This window comes from Conger conger, chromosome 13 (genome assembly GCF_963514075.1).
Source record: "Conger conger chromosome 13, fConCon1.1, whole genome shotgun sequence".
Lineage (NCBI taxonomy): Eukaryota > Metazoa > Chordata > Actinopteri > Anguilliformes > Congridae > Conger > Conger conger.
Genome location: NC_083772.1, coordinates 32,689,019 through 32,708,521, shown reverse-complemented (window position 1 = coordinate 32,708,521; position 19,503 = coordinate 32,689,019). Strand labels below are relative to the sequence as shown.

General features: G+C 46.0%; 1 protein-coding gene across 1 annotated transcript in view; it reads right to left on the bottom strand.

Annotated features, from left to right (window-relative positions):
• Positions 1-1,435: 1,435 nt before the first annotated feature.
• snx19b (sorting nexin 19b) overlaps positions 1,436-19,503 on the bottom strand; it is a 29,866-nt gene continuing 11,798 nt past the window's right edge. The window contains exons 10-12 of the mRNA XM_061217692.1: positions 5,246-5,430; positions 4,546-4,633; positions 1,436-3,802 (exon numbers count right to left, since the gene is read on the bottom strand). Coding sequence (XP_061073676.1) covers positions 3,679-3,802; positions 4,546-4,633; positions 5,246-5,430 — 397 coding nt within the window. The 3' untranslated portion in view covers positions 1,436-3,678. The remainder of the gene's footprint in view (positions 3,803-4,545; positions 4,634-5,245; positions 5,431-19,503) is intronic.

The following is a 19,503-nucleotide window of genomic DNA, read 5'->3' as shown; positions in this document are numbered from 1 at the left end:
GGGTATGTTGCATACGATTACCCAAAGTGAGCAAGATAATGGGGTAAATTGAGCTTACACAGGTGTAGGAACATTCCAGAACAAACATGCTGTTGGTTCTACATGTCATAAACACACATTATGTGCACTGGCCTGTACACAACCTGCAGTAGGTGCAATGAGTCTGTCAGGAAATAATTAGAAAAGGAAACTATGGATTAATTTATGAAAAATGTTCTTATGATAGATCAAACATAAACCCATAATGTGGGAAAAGTAGGTCAATAGGTTTCTTATGCCTTGCCTTTGAAAAAACAGATTTCTACAAGCAATACTTCTTTATATATTTTTTTATATCTGAAGGTTCCATAAGACGTAATCATGGAAACTATGCATGTGCTAATATCAACAAATGGAATTCGAAAAGACGTATTTTTATTGTTTCAGAAGGCGATGCTAGCGTAATTGGACGCTCAAGTGGAAAATTTTCAGTTGTTCTGTCTGGTGAAACAAAGCAGAATGAAAACATCCCAAAGGCACCGGGCGCCTGGCCACAGCCAGGAGTTTGGCATCTGGGAGTCGCACAAAAACAAGGAGAGTTGCAACATGTCAGCGGACCCTCGCTTGCCCATGGCTGAGAAGGCAACGCAAAGAGGCAACTCCAGGTGACCTCAACCGCAGAGTGTCGGGGGTTAACCAACAGCACAGGCCGGTGCAACCAATTACAGTAATCCCTTTTGTTGGAGGAACACAGGTACCCAGTCACTCAAATTAACTGCATGTTTTGGACAATCAATTTAATTTTAGATGTGGCTACGTCCTTTATAAGAGTGAAATAAACCCGTTTTGCACCATCAATAGTAAATGTCTAAGACTGCAGCTCAATATCCCATGTTGCTGCAGATGTAGTATACTTTTTAACATACTAACAAACTTTGTTTGCTCAGTTGGTAACCATGTGAATGCACACACCAAAGATGTGTGTACCCTGTGTTCTTGCAGTACTCAGAGGCACTGACTGAACATACATCACCGGGCTTAGCGGTTTGGCCATTCTGCCCAGACATTTCAGGTAAACCACAGTATCAATCAGTGTGAACACTTTAAAAACAGCTGCAGCTGCATCTGACAGAATGGAGAAGAGATTACAAACTGACCATTTTTAGGATGCTTTATTATTGCATAATGCTAATTACCCACACCAGGACTTACAAGTACTGTATGAGACTGCTTAGATTGGGGTCCTTTGCAGCACAAGCACCCAACTACATGATTCCCAACCTGCCTTCACAGCACAAGGTATTCAAGATATGGAGCTACAACCACAGTGGCAGCACGTATGCAGACCATATGGCAGATAACAGATTAAGTGCATTATTGTATATAATTCTGTATAATTCTGTATAAGGACAACACTCTCCTGGGAATTTAAAGTAGAGAGAGAAAAGGCTTAAGGTTGTGCGGTTTCTGAAGGTAGAGGAGTTTACTGTTGCATAGCAGTTTGAATCACAGGCATTGGGATTACATGGTTAAGTGCAGTTCAATTAGAAACATCATTCAGCCAAGTAAACCTCTGAACACATTTGCACATCGCCAGAACAACCCAAGACAGATTGTACCTTCTTCACCAGACAAAACATTAAATGTTTTCAGATCACCACTTCTCTCACTGGTCCCCAAAGCATAAGAAATATACCCTGAACAGGAGGACATCAAAGGGGAGTTTGTGCTGCTCTCTGAAAAACTGAAGTGCCTGACCTTGCTTTTACCAATAAACCTATCAAACTGGAGTTTAGCTTCATTGTGCGCTCTACAGCCAGCCGTGCCCTTTCCCTTTGTCGACACTGAGAGAAGGGTCAGTCCTTGACTGCAGCAACTTCACAGCCTTTTAATAAAAGGCCTCTGAATGGCCAGTAAGTGATGTGCAGTCAGCACCAAGGGTACAAGGAGTACAGAGTACAAAACACAGAGAAAGATCACACTGGTACCAGCCTTTTAAAAGGCAGTCAGGAAAATGAGCTATGCTTCCACACCCTGCCACTGCACTCCAATCGCATAATGCGATATTATTTAGAGATAGTATCCGTACATACAACACAATAAGTTAAATAATTTAACAAATATATAAATAAGAAGACAAAGAAAACAAGTGAGGCACTGCATGCAAATGGAATGCAGGAGACACATTTTATCAACATATCCATTTGTAAAAAAGGGTTGAAAATGCATGACTTCCTGTAAAGCAGCATCTCTTAAGACAAACTGCCCCAAAGACATTTTGGTCCAACAACAAGGGAATTCCCCAACGTGTCGGCTGTGAAACAGCACAAGACACAAGCTTTCAAAACAACCATCCTGTGAGGCAGATTCCTTCACGGGTACAGAAACTAGGAAATGAGCCTGGGGAAATGAAGCCATAGGAACATTCTGGAAGCAGGTACACTCAACGCAACTGTCCATAACTTTGACTCATGAACTGAAACATATTGTGCCTACTCTATTTTGATAATTGACTAGTTCTTGGCGAAGTTCAGAAATATAAAGTGTCATTCTTGCATAAATGTATTATTGATGTGTAGCACAAGGTTTTGCAGCTGCTTGAAGCCGTCCTCTTGGATGAGTTTTCCAGAAACATGGCACACTGTTTTTCATGCAGAGGCAGACACAACTACACAACACTGCAGTTTCTGCTCAAGTGTGAGGCCTAGAAAACAGAATAGCAGGGGTGTTGATAATGCACATTACACAGCAGCTCCAACTACGGGAATGGCTGGACGAGTCCAAACTCAGCTATGGAAAAATTACAGCTGCTTGTACTACCAAGAGAAAAACAACCAAAACTGTTAGATAACAAAGCAAACACGTACATAAATAATACACACTTGGACCAGAACATGAGGCACACGCGCCTACAAACTTCACATGCTTATACCAGTACATGGCAGTGGGCTTTATAAAGAAAGGATGGTATCTACTGGGAGAAAGGCAAAACAGCCACGAGGCACAAGTGCATGCCACTGTAAACACCGGGAGGAAATAAGAGTTAAGTCCCACCAACACCTCTTCCAAACCCCCACCCACACATTCCAATAAATTCATGTTTCTTTAACGGCAAGGCCAGGAAACATTTCAACAGCGCAAAGTTCATATGAAAGGGGTTTGCCAAAGGTTTAGGTTAAGAGCAAGAGCCGGGTGGCGAAGGATCTGGGGAGGAGAGTCTCAAACCTGCTGAAGAAAACAGCTTAAATTTTTCAGCTACATTTAAAAATTTTGGCCAGTTCAGACCAGCTCAAACTATGTTTTGAAACAGCCGATAGCTGGTCATTTCAAGCTGGTCATCGCTGGGTTTTACACCAGGGAAACAGAGCCCATCAAAGCTCAGAATTAAACACTAGTGCACAGTAAGCACCATCATGTTGCCCATCACTAGTAGCCAGTAAGAGCGAAAATATCATAAATAGCACACAGCTGAGCTGCAGCGGGTAATGGGTAAAATAGTCTCTAACTAGCAGTAAAAGCTGTAATGGGGAATTCAGTTCTTTCAGAAGACAGAAGGAAGACTGATCAAGGAGATCCTGTGAGCCTTCCTCATGCACCTTTACTCCTCAGATTTTACTCCATCTGCACAATATTACAGCTGCCAAAGTATTAAGTGCTTGTGTGTGCGTTTGTGTGCATCTGTGGGACTCTGCAGTCATTTCAGGTAGATGGCTTGTCCGTGTTCCTGGACAGGCTGTTGAGCAGAGAACTCTGAAAGTCTTCATCGGAGGACTCAGGAACCAGGACCTCCAGCAGCAGGTCACACACACAGTACACCAGGTGCCTGCCATAAGTAGTGGAGAGGTCAGAGGTCAGAGGTCAGATGTATAAATTGGTAAGTCCAATTTAAAAATCCTTCAAACACCACAGCCATTCAGGGAAGTTCACTCTGAAGCTATGGACGTTTGGAGGGGGGGTCATTTCAAAACACTTAACTGGCCATATTCACTGTGACCCATCCACTACAACACATGTATTCAAACATGGAAGTCAAATAGCTTTCAATACATGTAGAAATACCTGCTTGTTGAGTAACAAGTCTACTGTTAAGTTTGATAAGTGTGAATGTCAATATAACTTCACAACCCACCCAGTATTGGATCCACTGCTCAAGCTAATGCTGTACAATAGTGACATTTAGAACAAGCATTAAGTCAGCAGTAAATTCCAGAAATGTTTAAAAAGTTAATTTGCAAACATGCTTCTGAATTAAAATTACTCCGGTGCTAAGCGCAATGTGTTATTTTATAAACATGGCGGGGAATTTAGATGAAGTGCAAGGCATGCCTACAGATGGTAGGTGATAAGAGCACTAAAATGAAGAACTAAAGACATTTATTGTGGATGAGCCCTTCACATGATATTACACACATGCCACAGTACAATTCATTCCTCTGTGGAGTGTGTGTGGTGCACCGTGCAGTGTGTGGTGTACATGTATACTGTAACTGGTGAGTGAAATGTGTTTGTGTACTGTATGTGTACCTGTGGACTGTGTGTGAGGGGTGCGTGTTTGATATACTGTACTTGTTTATGTTGGGGTCCTGTAGGGAGTCTAGCACTGTCTGCCAGCTTGATCTGTACTTATCAGAACCCAGCAGGTCAGAGATGAGATCTGAAACAGAGAACCACACCGACTCAAAGGCCAGAGAACATAACAAAAGCTGCCACATCCCCCCCCACATCACCTTCTGCCCTGAGAATCTCAGAGAATGCCAGCTTGGCTGAGGGATGGTCTTGCTCATGGTATTCTGTATTGAATTGTTCTTCCAATTAAGTACATAGATCATATTCCAGTACTGTTCACAATGAACACCAATCTAAAAGCCTTTTTTTTTTTTTTTTTTTTTTATGCAACCATTATGTCCAGCGATGATGAGCAATTTTCACCAATTCCTTAATCTGTAGACTATGTACAGTAGTCAAAAGGGCTAGCTGGGGCTAGCCAGAGATCTAGGGGAGGTTCAGATCCCTATTTCTGGGCCTTCTGGAGTGGAATACTTATTTACCTGTCGCATTATTTATTTAAAAAATTGCTTCTATCGATAAACCCAACTTTCCCACCCTGACCTTTTTCGTGATATTTATGTGCTTTTCACATTTCAGACGTTTTCATGACTGTTTTTCTTATGCGCAAATTCAAATTCCGAATAAAAACCTTTGGATAGAAACCCCACTGATGACACCTAGACCCTCGTATCAGCGTCTGTAAGTGGAGATGGCTGACCTGGGATCAGCTTCATCAGGCAGTGCAGGGACTGCAGCCTGGTCTCCTCCCTCTGCTGCGGGCTGCGTACGGGGCGGGGCTGGGCCGGCAGGAAGCCCCCGGGCCACACGGCCTCCTGGAGCACGCGCAGGTAGGTCACCCAGTACTGCGTGCAGGTGACGTTCGCCACGCCCACGTCCAGCCACCTGGGAAGGATTCACACAGCAATCGTCAACGCATAGGCCACATCACCACGGAAATATACACACGCACACAGACCGTATTCAAGGTTTTCAGCCATACAGGCACCATATTCACAGTTTTGTCAAGGGTGTCCAAGAGTGGTGCGCACATGCAGAACATCAGGGGATTCAACCAGCTTCTGCTCGCACCTACACTCCCACTCACAAGAACTCCGTTTCACAACAACTTCATTTTGAACAGCACATCAAGCAACCAGCCTTAAAATGGTCTTAGGCCGTGGAGTGGTGAATCACCCATGTTTCCCTCTCATAGCTCCTAAACATCAAGCTGATGAAAGGCCATACATTCATCCTGCATTACCATGGATAGAAGCAGAACGTGACCCTCCAAAATTAAAATAACGCATCACAGATGTCGTTATGCAACTGCTCCAAAAAAGAAAAAAACCTTTTAGGTAAGTGCGTCATTGAAGCCCACATTTCCTGGTTCTTCTTGATGTTTCTTTTTTTAGGATTGTCTAATTGAATTATTCCATCAGATTATTCTCTCTTCATCACTGGCCTGGTCTCGTCCTGAGGTTGTTCTGTGGTTCAGAGAGGTGGAAAAGCCCACCCCCCCGTTTCATAACAGCAGTCCTGGCAGAGACATCAGATGGTGACGTCCTTCAGGTCTGTGTCTGACCACAGCCACGGCCTGGGAGATAATGTTATTTCAAAGCCGGCAGAATGTTCCAGAAGGAATACGCACAAGATTGATATGGCCAATTACCACTTAAGACATGCCCTGTGGGACTCTGAAGATAAGTTTATACGTTGCAGGAACGAGGCCACTGTGGTTCAAAGTGCAATAATCAGCCATATGGGAGGGTGCTTGTGAAGAGTTGTGAAACTCATAAAGGAGTAGACTTTGAAAACAACATTCCGTAACAATGGGGGGAAAAAAGACAAGATAAAATAAATCCTTGGCTGGACATATTCAGTCTTTTAAGGGCTGGACGGACCATATAGAGTGGGCAAATGTTGTAGAGTTAAGAATGTAAAGTGTACCTTGATACTTGATGTTCTAGTGATTTAAGTCCTTCTCGTGCTTCAGTTACTGGCTTATTTTAGTCTCCACTGAGGAAGGTGGACAGTGATATGTGTCCGTTCAACGCTGCATTCCAACCAAGAAGCTCCTTAAATCATACTTATGCAATTATGCTGGCAGAGCTGAATCAACACACATGTATACAGCATGTACGCAGCGCACGCACGCACACACACACACGCTCACACTTTCAAACCACGCCTTCTCTTATACACCATTGAACCACAACCTTTAACACACCATTTCTAATCAAACACAAGCTTAATGGAAGATAAACACTGTATAACCATGCTATCTTCGTCTCTATCCAAATGTTCTCCCGTACATAGTCTCTCACCGCCAGGCTGGAGACCCAGTATGACAATTCTGGTTTCAGTGAAAATCCAACAGCTGAATGTAAAGCGCTAAGACAACAAATAGAAGAAAATAGATGGCAGTGGTTGGCTAAGAAGGAGTACAGCCAGCAAATGAGAAAACAGGCCTGTTCAATTACGGATCCACCGGCTCATCCAGAAGACAGCTCTCAGGGTGAATGGCCTTCTGGAAAGGAGTATGTGTGGACTGCACACTGAGATGTTTTTCTGCTTTGTACATATGTGGGGGTGTGATTTGGTCTGTAAGACAGTCACCACACACACATGTGCAGCTTTCCCAATAAACTGTGTTTAAGAGGCACCACATGCTGAGTCCTGCAGGAGTGTGTCCTGGAGTTGCTTTGTGTCCTGATATGACCAGGCCCTGACGCCATGAGGGCCAATAGCAGAGTGCCATGCACTGCAGGAGTGCTCTGCGTAACGACAAGTCACCTGCACAACTACGAGTCATACGCATCAATGAGGCAATGGCGCAGGCCCAACTAGGAGTCAATAGTGCAGCTATGAGTCAATGGCGCAATTAGGAGTCATGAGCAACCAGGAGTCAATGGCACAACCAGGAGTCAATGGTGAAACTAGGAGAGATGCGGAACAAGGCACCTTAATGCACAACAGATCCATGCGACCAAGAGCAGCAAACGTTAAGCAGAAGAGCCATCTGTACAACTCATAGCATTAATGGTATGTAAATCTAAATGCTTAAAGTGGTTCCAGATACCTTGCCTTTTGTGTTTATTTTATGCTATTTTCCAGCCATTAAAGTTTTATCATAAATCATGCTTCTTCCGTACACCCAGAATTGGCAGCTGGACATGGAATGAGAGCAAACGGAGACTGCATTCTGTGGGACAGAGTCTGGGGCAGAAACAGCCTGAGAAGGCGAGGGGGCAGTAAGATGTCTGGTGGCTCTGTATGGTGGCAAGGTGCTCCAGAATTTGGCAACCTGTCAACAGGACGTCTGCATATGGGTTCAATGAAGAAAAATTTAATTAGGACGCATTTTTACATGTCAGGCAGACTGATCCACAGAAACGGGACAGGTTACAGCTGTGTCACACACGCACTGCTCATCCCATCGTTAAAATGGAGCCAATGGCCACTCTCCCAGCCGCTCCCAGATTTTTTAGCTGAAGGGATCTGCAGAACGTCAATGTTGGAGTAAAAGTTAATGCAAGGCGCTGTTTGACAGCAGTAAATCTTCTCTTTGCACTGGGGTTGCGTTTGTCAAGCACAGTCTTTCAGTCTAGCGGGTGCCGTGTCAGGGCCCTGTCGTAGCAGCGCAGCGAATTCCTCCAGCTGAGAGAAGTGGAAAATGGAGCAGTCCCCCGCCCCTCTTTTCAAACTTTAATGGAGTACTCGATTTCTTCTGACACGACAAAAATATCAACATGATAACCGTATTCCACTTGGATCAAGTCGTGACAGGCAGCAGGGCTTTGCCTGGAAAAAGTGATGCGGGCGTAACTCGGTTTTGGGTGGGTGCAGAGGACAGATGTAAAATGGCCGACCAAAAGGGGCGAGGTTGAGTAGCAAAGCTGGGTTTGCACGACCAGGACGTCCTGCACGTAGGTCCCAAAACAGCCTCCACCTCCACAGGAACAGGTGTGGAGGAGCCCTGGCTTTCTAACCAACAGTTAGAAACAGAAAAGCGAATAGCCTCATTGCCAATGAAAACTAATGGTCCATTATTGGCAAATAGTAATTATAGCTGAATGGTATTTGAAGCTTCAGCAAAACAGATCAAAGTAATGAACAGAATATACAGTAATGAACATAATTCCAATTTAATGGTGTGTGGTCGTTATGCAAAAATTAAGTACTACCATGTCCTACCAGTGCTGATGTACACCCAGTGAGCAATTTATTAGGTAGACCAGTATACCAGAATTTGAATGCAAATATTTAATCAGCCAAATATGTGGCGGCAATTAAATACAGAAATAAGCATGCAGATGTGGTCAAGAGGTTGAGCTGTTGTTCAGGCCAAATGTCAGAATGGGGAGGAAATGTGATCGAAATGACTTTGACCATGGAAAGATTGGCAGACAGAGTGGTTTGAGTATCTCAGAAACTGATCTCCTGTGATTTTCACACACACAAAAAAAAAAAAACATCCAGTGAGCAGCAGTTCCGCGGGCAAAAATGCTCTGATCATTGTTAATGAGAGAGGTCAGAGAAGAAGTGTCAGACTGGTCGAAGCTGACAGGAAGGTGACAGTAACACAAATAACCACACATTACAACAGTGGTATGCAGAAGAGCATCTCTAAACACATACCCCGTCAAACCTCTAAGTGGATAGGCTACAGCAGCAGAAGACTTAGCAAGTCTAAAAATGAAGTCTAATAAATACCTAATAAAGAGCTCACTAACTGTAGGTTCATCCTGATTGTGTGTCCTTACTGTTCCAGACAGGAATGCAACACTCAGGCCAGTCTTGTACAAGGCTGAAACCCCCACATTTAATACGATCCCTGATAAATCCCTTCATTTTCAAATCACATAATCACGGAACCTAAAACTCGTCAATATGCCAAAATCCTAGAGTTAAAATGATACAAGGACTTAGCCTGGCACCAGCCTCCTAAAACAATTTTGAGATAATAAAGTCAAAAGTCTATTGATCAGTTAAAAAACGAATCCCAAAGAGGGAAAATAAGATAAGGAGGCATATCTGAGACCCAGCACACTGAATGCTTTAAACAGCGACATCCTGAACATTCTGCCCAAAAATCCCAACAGAATTCCCCTGCAGCGACAGCGGCTAATCCCTTGAATGCTAACACATCTTTAAACACTTGTGATCCTGCATATTTCCTCTCGGTGTATGCAGCTTGTTAAAGTGTTTAGGTTTGTATGCCTGAGGAAAGAAGAATGGCGAAGACTACACAGGCTGAAATGATGAAGGGCACTGGTGGTGTGTGTGGCGCTGCGTCTCCATGGTGACCGCGGTGTCCCCGCCAATCCAACGGCAGGTTTGGCAAACTGAAAGAAACGGACTGTTGTGTATGTCAACTGAGGGGAACTGTGTGAATTTATTCAAGTGAATAATCAAACTCTCCAGCCGGTGTTCCAAAAGCCATTACACGCAAATGCTAACGAACGGTTACCATTCGACTCAGCCCGATCCATCTGTGCCAACAGATCAAAGATACAAACCCGAAAGGCCATTCCCCCACTGCCAGTATGCCCCGGGTCTGGTAGTCAGGGCACAGGGCACAGGGCACAGGGCACAGGGAACAGGGAACAGGGAACAGGGAACAGGGAACAGGGCACAGGGCACAGGGCACAGGGCACAGGACACAGGACACAGGACACAGGGCACAGGGCACAGGACACAGGACACAGGACACAGGACACAGGACACAGGACACAGGACACAGGACACAGGACACAGGACACAGGACACAGGACACAGGGCAAACAGCCCAAGCCCAATGAAGCACACCTTTGATTCCAATGAGAAGGGGAAAAAGAACAAAAACAAATATTTACGGACTCGAATGCCTAGTCAGTACCCCAAAACCCTCCAACTTCAGGGGCAAAGTGCCTCCAGATGGGCCCATCTCTGGTGGCTGATGAGTCTAATCCCCGCTATGGACCAATCATCCCGCAGAGAGGAAACACGAACACTGGAGTGGATCTCAGCTGCAAGTCGTTTTTCATAAAGAAACTCATCTTGACCCTATCCCAGAATGAACCAGGGACAGACCCTGCACATTTCCAGTACAAGGCTGTAGAACAAGCTCCAGTAAGCAGCATTAGCCACTTTATCATATGTACTTCTATCAAAAGCTGGTGAAACACTGGGAAACGCTTCCCTCAGAAATGCCTCCAGTGTTTCCTTATCTACACACATTTCTGATCAAATTCTCAGTCTGCTATCTGAGAATGAGAGTATCCTTACTTTGAACCAACTCCCATACATCTTAAACACTATACCATTGTCCCTTTCCCTTTGTGCTGCATAGCCCCCTGTCTATCCCACTTTATTGCGGGAATGTGAGAGAGAGGCCCAGCTGTTTGAGAGTTTGAGGGAGGCAGGGCAGTGAGCGGTGCTTTTCTATCGCCTGTGGGCAGTATGAATGCAGGAGAGAGTCTATCGCCTGTGGGCAGTATGAATGCAGGAGAGAGTCTATCGCCTGTGGGCAGTATGAATGCAGGAGAGAGTCTATCGCCTGTGGGCAGTATGAATGCAGGAGAGAGTCTATCGCCTGTGGGCAGTATGAATGCAGGAGAGAGTCTATCGCCTGTGGGCAGTATGAATGCAGGAGAGAGTCTATCGCCTGTGGGCAGTATGAATGCAGGAGAGAGTCTATCGCCTGTGGGCAGTATGAATGCAGGAGAGAGTCTATCTCCTGTGGGCAGTATGAATGCAGGAGAGAGTCTATCGCCTGTGGGCAGTATGAATGCAGGAGAGAGTCTATCTCCTGTGGGCAGTATGAATGCAGGAGAGAGTCTATCTCCTGTGGGCAGTATGAATGCAGGAGAGAGTCTATCTCCTGTGGGCAGTATGAATGCAGGAGAGAGTCTATCTCCTGTGGGCAGTATGAATGCAGGAGAGAGTCTATCGCCTGTGGGCAGTATGAATGCAGGAGAGAGTCTATCGCCTGTGGGCAGTATGAATGCAGGAGAGAGTCTATCTCCTGTGGGCAGTATGAATGCAGGAGAGAGTCTATCTCCTGTGGGCAGTATGAATGCAGGAGAGAGTCTATCTCCTGTGGGCAGTATGAATGCAGGAGAGAGTCTATCGCCTGTGGGCAGTATGAATGCAGGAGAGAGTCTATCGCCTGTGGGCAGTATGAATGCAGGAGAGAGTCTATCGCCTGTGGGCAGTATGAATGCAGGAGAGAGTCTATCGCCTGTGGGCAGTATGAATGCAGGAGAGAGTCTATCGCCTGTGGGCAGTATGAATGCAGGAGAGAGTCTATCGCCTGTGGGCAGTATGAATGCAGGAGAGAGTCTATCTCCTGTGGGCAGTATGAATGCAGGAGAGAGTCTATCTCCTGTGGGCAGTATGAATGCAGGAGAGAGTCTATCTCCTGTGGGCAGTATGAATGCAGGAGAGAGTCTATCTCCTGTGGGCAGTATGAATGCAGGAGAGAGTCTATCTCCTGTGGGCAGTATGAATGCAGGAGAGAGTCTATCTCCTGTGGGCAGTATGAATGCAGGAGAGAGTCTATCTCCTGTGGGCAGTATGAATGCAGGAGAGAGTCTATCTCCTGTGAGCAGTATGAATGCAGGAGAGTCTATCGCCTGTGGGCAGTATGAATGCAGGAGAGAGTCTATCTCCTGTGGGCAGTATGAATGCAGGAGAGAGTCTATCTCCTGTGGGCAGTATGAATGCAGGAGAGAGTCTATCTCCTGTGGGCAGTATGAATGCAGGAGAGAGTCTATCTCCTGTGGGCAGTATGAATGCAGGAGAGAGTCTATCTCCTGTGGGCAGTATGAATGCAGGAGAGAGCCCATTTCACACCTGCTAGCCCCCGGGGGCCCGTTCCCAAACCCCAGCACCTCCGGCCAATTACACAGCCCCCCTGAGATGACATCACACTTCAGCACTGCCGGGAGGGGAGGTGAAGCCGTTATACACTCTGACTTCAGCATAGCGGGGCAAGGGGCACCCCCAAATGCGGATAGTGGGGCAACACATTATGGACCTCACCATAGGAGCAGGCAAATCCAACCAACCAGACTGAAGAGAGAGAAAATGGGGAAACGCACTGAGGGAGGCGGGGCTTAGGTGTGTGTAGCCCCGGACGTGCTGTCACTCACACAATCACCATGGTAAAGGTGTGCTTACTAGATCCAGTTCTAGGAAACTAACTGAAGTGTGGAAGTGTGACAGGCCGACAGCTTCCTCCAAGCCTAGTTCCCCAGTGTCTGCTGCCACCTAGTGGTAAACAATATTGCCAAGGACAGAGTAGTAACAACGGCAAAAACCTGAAAACAAATTTTTGAAACCGACAGCAAACGATGTAACGGCAAAACGGCCCTCCACACACCTGCTCATAAGGGCTTGCTTCTCAGAACGCAAGGCCCAAAACAGCCCCGGCGATCCCCGCTGTATCTCACAGGTGCAGCGGATATCGCTCTCTTTCTCAGAACCGCGTGTCACAAACCCCGGGGGAAACCGCCATAAGCATCAGAATGGCGTATAAAGCCCACCCTCATTCGCTCTTTATTGCGTTCTTCAGTGCGGGCCTCCAGCGCCAGGCGTGCCGATCGTTACGGCGCTATTAACGGCACACAGCGTGTTAAAAATGGCCTGCGCGCGCTATAACAGCCTCTGCGAGCGGGAAGCCGTTCAGCCCGGACTGAAATAAGTGGCCCAGCTGCCGCGCCGGTGTTAATGACGCTAATCCCGCGCCAGCACAAACAAAGGGAACCAATTCCCAGCAGTGACACAACTGAGCACCAGACTGACCCACTTCAGAACTGAAATGGCGCACCGTATTTGGGGCCCTGGTTGCCTTCTGGTCAGAACGTGATTAAAACCGTGTCTGTCGTGCTCACCTCAACAGAGTTAGAGCTCCACTACAGACAGCCAGACAGACGGACGGACGGATGGACAGACAGACGGAAAGACGGACAGACAGGCAGACGGACACAGGCGGTCAGACTGACGGACGCACGCACAGAGACACACAGGCGAGGGGGAAAATCAGATCCAGGCAGTCTCATACAGAGGCAGACAGAGAAGGGCACCCCAGAGATGCAGAACCAGGCCAGAGCTCCATCTGGATGTCTGAGACCACAGCCCTGTCTGCAACGCTGCTGGAATCATACACATCTCTAAATGTCCACATCAATCCAAATCAATTACCCTCTCATTCTTTTCTCCACACGCCCGTCTGAGCGTGTGCGTTTATACATATGCGCATGGTTAGACGTTTAGTGTCAATAGCCTGCAGCGGTAAACAAATGCACTGCTCTGACGTATGAAATTCTCGGCGTGCTTCAAACTGTGCAGGATTGCATGCCATGTAAAAAGGCGCTTCCTTGAAAGCAGATGTTGACCAAAAAAATAAAAAATAAAATCCTTAAAAAAAAAAAATTCGAAAATAAATAAAAACAACAGGCACCGTTGCTGTCCTCTACTCCTGGACCACAGCAGGCCCAAAGGCTGAAGAGGACCGGCCAGGCTTGGCAGGAGTGTGGAGATGGCCTTGATAAGTGCTGATAAGTTGCTATGTGAATGGAATATCAGCCATTAGGCCTTTTCAACGTGACACAACCAACCTCCACCCAGCCCCCCAACTTCCACTCAACACTCCCTATCACCACCCTCCTCCCCGGGGCCCCAGCCGGAACCAGACTGACCTCTGGAGGAACTCCAGTACAGGGAGGCTTAGGACAGAGACCGGGGGGGGAGGGTGTGATCTAGCGGTCAGGAGGTGAAGGCACATCGTGTTAATATTACCCCACATATCGAGTTTCTGGTCATTCATTTTTTAGGAATCCAACCATGTCCTCTGCAGACGCTTGCATGACCGGCTTTCTATATCCTCACTCCTCAATCCTAAATACACTCACTTTATTAGGTATTTTAGACTTGTTTTCAGACTATCAGTTTCAAACACTCTCGCCCTTCTCATCTGACCTCTCTCATTAAGGCGTTTTTGCCCACAGAACTGGTGCTCACTGGATTTCCGCACTATTCTCTGCAAACTCTAGAGACTGTTGTGCATGAAAATCCCAAGAGATCAGCAGTTTCTGAGATACTCAAACCACCCTGTCTGGCGCAAAGATCATTCCACGGTCAAAATTACTTAGATCACATTCCTTCCCTCTGACATTTGGTCTGAAAAACAGCTGAACCTCTTGACTACGTCTGCATGCTTTTATGCATTTTGTCGCTACCATATGATTGGCTGATTAAATATTTCCATTAACAAGCTGGTGTACAGGTCCACCTAATGCAGTGATCACCTGAATATATTAATGAATTTATGATATATGAATACATAAAATATGTATGTAACCCGAAACCTAATATGTAGGTATCCCTCATGTTAATTAAAGAGGCTTGAAGCCCCTCCCCACCCACTCCCGTTTCTGGACACAAATTTCACTAAACCTTTCACTAAACACTAAATTCTGCACTGCAGTCCAAATCATTTGTATAATGAAGCCTAATTGTCCATGGCAAAGAATTTCTCCGAATCAAGGTTTAACAAAGAAACAAGAGACTGTTTTTCACTTAAGGCCATTTGGTGTACGCGCACATGACAGCATGCATACATTCACTGTGTGTGTGTGTGTGTGTGTGTGTGTATACCAGTAAAGTCATTACATTCTGACTTTGAACCTTCCATATTACACTCATGTTTACAGGCACACTGCAGCCCTGTGCAGTACTTGTTCACACAGACAGGTAGAGTGGCGGTGTGGGTCAGAGCAACATTGAGGTTGGGTACAGAGAAGGGTGCTTTAACTAAAATAAACAGCCACCGAGGCCATAGCGGGGCCCCAGGGCCTGGCAGCCGGCCCCTGGGTGGACAATAACACACAGGGGCTCAGACAGGGGCAGAGAGTTGGGGGAACAGGTGGAACGGCAAGCCTTCTCTCGTCATCCAGCCCTGTTATACGTTTGAGAAATTCAGAATATCGGGTTTAAGGAATAGAGAACCACGTCAGTCTGGGACAGGTGCAGAGCTATCAGAGAGTCCGAGGCAAACTCTGGCGAACAGCCATACGACGGCAACGCCAACAATATAACCATCACTGCCAACACCACCATATCCTCTGGCATCTTCTCAGGCATTGTCTTGACTTGTAATGATATGTTAGTAAGGACTTCATTACCAATTAGGCCTCAGATGACGCACCAAGATAATCATTACTACTAATCATAATAATTATAGTATTAATATTATTATTAGTAGTAGTATCACAGTCAAAGAGATACAGCACCTTTTAAATCTGAACATTCTGCATATTTAACCTCTCATCTCTCGAGGCTCATCAAATTTTAACAAGCAAGCTTCCGAGGCCAACAATTCAAGCCATCAACAACAGACTCTGCCAGCATATTCCGTAATATCAGTGGCAAATTCAGGAGACACATCAATGTAAAAATAGAAGTTCCAGCAAAATGCTGTTGTTGTTTTTCAGCAATGCTGTCAACATCTCAGAGCCTGAGACCTTTCCGCCCTCCGCAGCTGCCACTGCGGAACCACCCGGGCTTTGCCAACAGCTGTACAGGCTGCAGGAGGTACTCCCACACCCATCGCCCCTCACACCTGTACATCTGCTGGTCACGTTGGGCTGAATACAGACATTCGTGACGCACAGGCAATCCCTGTGTGTGCTCACAGAGAGGAAGATGGCTTTATGAGAGCCTGGCGGGTCAGGTCCTACCGAAAGGTGTATCAACTGCCGACAAATCCGTAATTGTTTTAGATTCAAATCGTTTCTGTACCATTACCTGGTGCAATTGAGGCAACCAAGAGGACTAGAAGGTGGGGGCTTGCAGTTTTTGAGAGCATTTCATAGGTTCCAATACACCAGACAAGCCAAGTAAAGCATAGAAAAGTATTAGAATCCAAACAACTTACATGTTTGACACAGGTCTGGTTAATGATGACAGCACCTACGCAGTGCAGGGCTGTTTTAAGCCACTGGATATTGATCTCCTGAAGGTGTGGTTACAAAGCACATGGTCCAGTTACAGTAAAACTACTTTGGGGAAGATGGCCATGGGCAGGGCTATAGGGAGGGCATGGGTAGGGCCATCTCTATCGCCCACTGATTCTACCTCATGATAAAGATGCATCAGGGTGAGTGGCAAGATGTCAAGAGACAGGAGTGCCCAGGTCCACTAAGGACAGGAAAAGAGCCCAGATGTAGTCCAGACAACCCAGTCATTGTGCCAGAGTATTCTGCAAGATTATTTTGTCTAAACGAAGGGCTGAAACAGGATTTGAATCGTCTGACCAGGGTCAGTCTGAGCCAAGTCCAGTCAGGCATGCCCAACTCTGATTCTGATTATTCATTTCCACGGAATTACTAGAAGCTTGGAAATCAACAAAACAGCTCCTTTTTTAAAAAAATTTTTTATATTGAACACCTGCTCAAAGGGATTCGGAAGCCCAGCAGACAAAGCACGTTGCAGTTAGATGGCCCACAACAAGCACACCCTTTAAAAACTGTGATGCATCTTGCATTTACTCATGATGCAAATCGAACACGGGGAAGCGGAGTTCAGTGAACAAATCGTGTGTGTGTGTGTGTGTGTGTGTGTGTGTGTGTGTATCCATCTCTTCGCAGGATTTCCAAACGGCTGTCTGGTCTAGTGAACGGTGAATATTTTCATCCCTCATCGTCCCACTTTCCAGCCTATAAAACGATCCACCCCTCAGAGCAAAGCCAAAGCCTTTGGCCGTGTTTAGGAAAGGCGGGCTCCTCGCGCTGCCACGAGATCGTCTCCCTCCCTCCCGCCTCTCCATAAAAATGGCGGTGCGTTCCATGCGCTCTTTGGCAGACGAGCCCAACTGAGCTCACCTGCTTTGAGAAAATGACGTTACTGACCCACATTATATTTTATGTTCGAGGTGTAAAAATGCCTTCAAACAGCACGATCGGCATGAAAGTTTTCGGCAGTCCATGCTAAAGGAACCTAAATGGGATCACTAATATGTCACACGTGGCCCCTCACTCTCTACAGGTACAGCATACATTATGTCATGTAATGCATGTACGGAGGACATAGCTTGAAAATCATGCGTCCTCAAAGTTCATCATGCTGGCAAAGGTGATAATATTCCGGATCGTATTCAATTCTCTTTCAAAAATGATCCGTGTCTTCACGGCACAGACGTTCGCGGCTGTGAATGTTGCATCTGTGCAAACAGGGCGTTTGCTATCCACAACGGAGCAGGCTGAAGGCTGTTCATTTTCCCCTTTCACGCCTGTCCCCTCTCCAGTCCCCTTCCCATCGGTCTCCATCTGCCGAGCAGGACGAAAAACAAAAACCAGGAAGACAAAACAAGAGATAAAACGTCCCTCACACAGCAGCCTGTCTGCAAACACGGCCTGGTGTACCCAGAGACCCAGGCCAGCTGTGAAGGCCTCTTATGTAACCCCCGGTCTGGGCCTCCATCGGGGAACGCAACGTTCTGGCAAGACCAAACCTTCAACTGCGTCCAGGCTAAAAACATGAAGAGTTCCACCCAAGAACAACTCGCAAGTTATGCCCGATCTTTAAAGAACCACACCTCACACCCATGGACAATAACATGACCACGAATGCTGAAGAAATGGAAACACCTTCAGCTGGGACAACTGCCTCTGGAATCTTACTTTGTTACAACTTAAGATTCAACGTCAGATATAACATTTCTCCATCAACCTCAGTGACCTTTCCCTGAAATATGTTATGGAATACCTTAATGTTCCCGCTTATGTTTGCCAATAATGGACTTTTGTAACATTACAATAATGTTAAACTGAAAACCTTCACATTGTAAAAGGTTAAACAAGGATATGTGCAGACTGTTTACCCCAATATGTACTTCCACATCAGAGCAAACTGGACTGTCTCACATCCCGGGTGAACCATGACCTCCACAAAATAAACGTCATCAAGCTTACGATTGCACACATAAATAGCCAGTTCTGAGTGTACAGCATGGTCTGTACCAAACGAATATGGTTGCGTCAGGATGCTGGTTACGGTATGAACTCACATGCTTAGGCAGACAGAGGTGGAAAACACTCTGTTTTTATTTAAATCTCACACACATTGGGACACTGCAGAGAGCCAGGCTCGTTTAGCCAAATGAGTTCTGCATTTAAACGCATTAGGGCGTCACAAATAATTCCCCTTCAAAAACAGTTAAAAGTAGGTCAACAGCCTAAAGTGCAGCCATAAACTGCGCTCCAGTGGACAGCTGCTTCATCAGTGCAGTGGACAATGCACAGCTGTCAGCCTTTTTAAATGTTATTATCCGTTTCTGCAGGTCCTTCAGAGTCCTACATAAAGCACATTACCATGGCACACACGCTGGATCAAATGGCTGTACCCAGGGGGTCTCAGTCTCCAGTCTCGGAGAGCCACAGTCTCTGCTGCTTTTGTAATTGCCCTTGAATCAGCAGCCAGTTGTTCACACAACACACACACACACACACACACACACATAATTGTATTTTCATGTGACCTTTCTCAAAAGCTTGATTAAGTATGGCTCTGCATGCTATACTACTACTCTCTCACAATAAAGGAATAATAAATTACATGCTTGAAACAGCTGAAACATAAAACACAAACAAGTGCCCTGTAAATCTGACAGAAGAGGGTTTTGTCTGAATCTGGGCCCATGCCTGGTCATGTGAAGCAGAGGGAAACAGCCAGCAGGTGACAGCACACTACAGACAAACAGCACACAGGTGGCTGCACACTACAGACAAACAGCACAGGTAGAAAAACAGCCCAGATGAAACCTGCCAGGAAAAAGGCTGTAGCCTTTCAAAAAAATGTATTCATTAAAATAAAAAAAAATCAAATGAAAATGAAAAACATACTTCACAAATCACTGTAATCTCTCACCACAATAAAGAAAAATGTGAAAATGTGGCTCAAAGTTCGAGTTGTCGGCACTGAGTGAAATCTGCC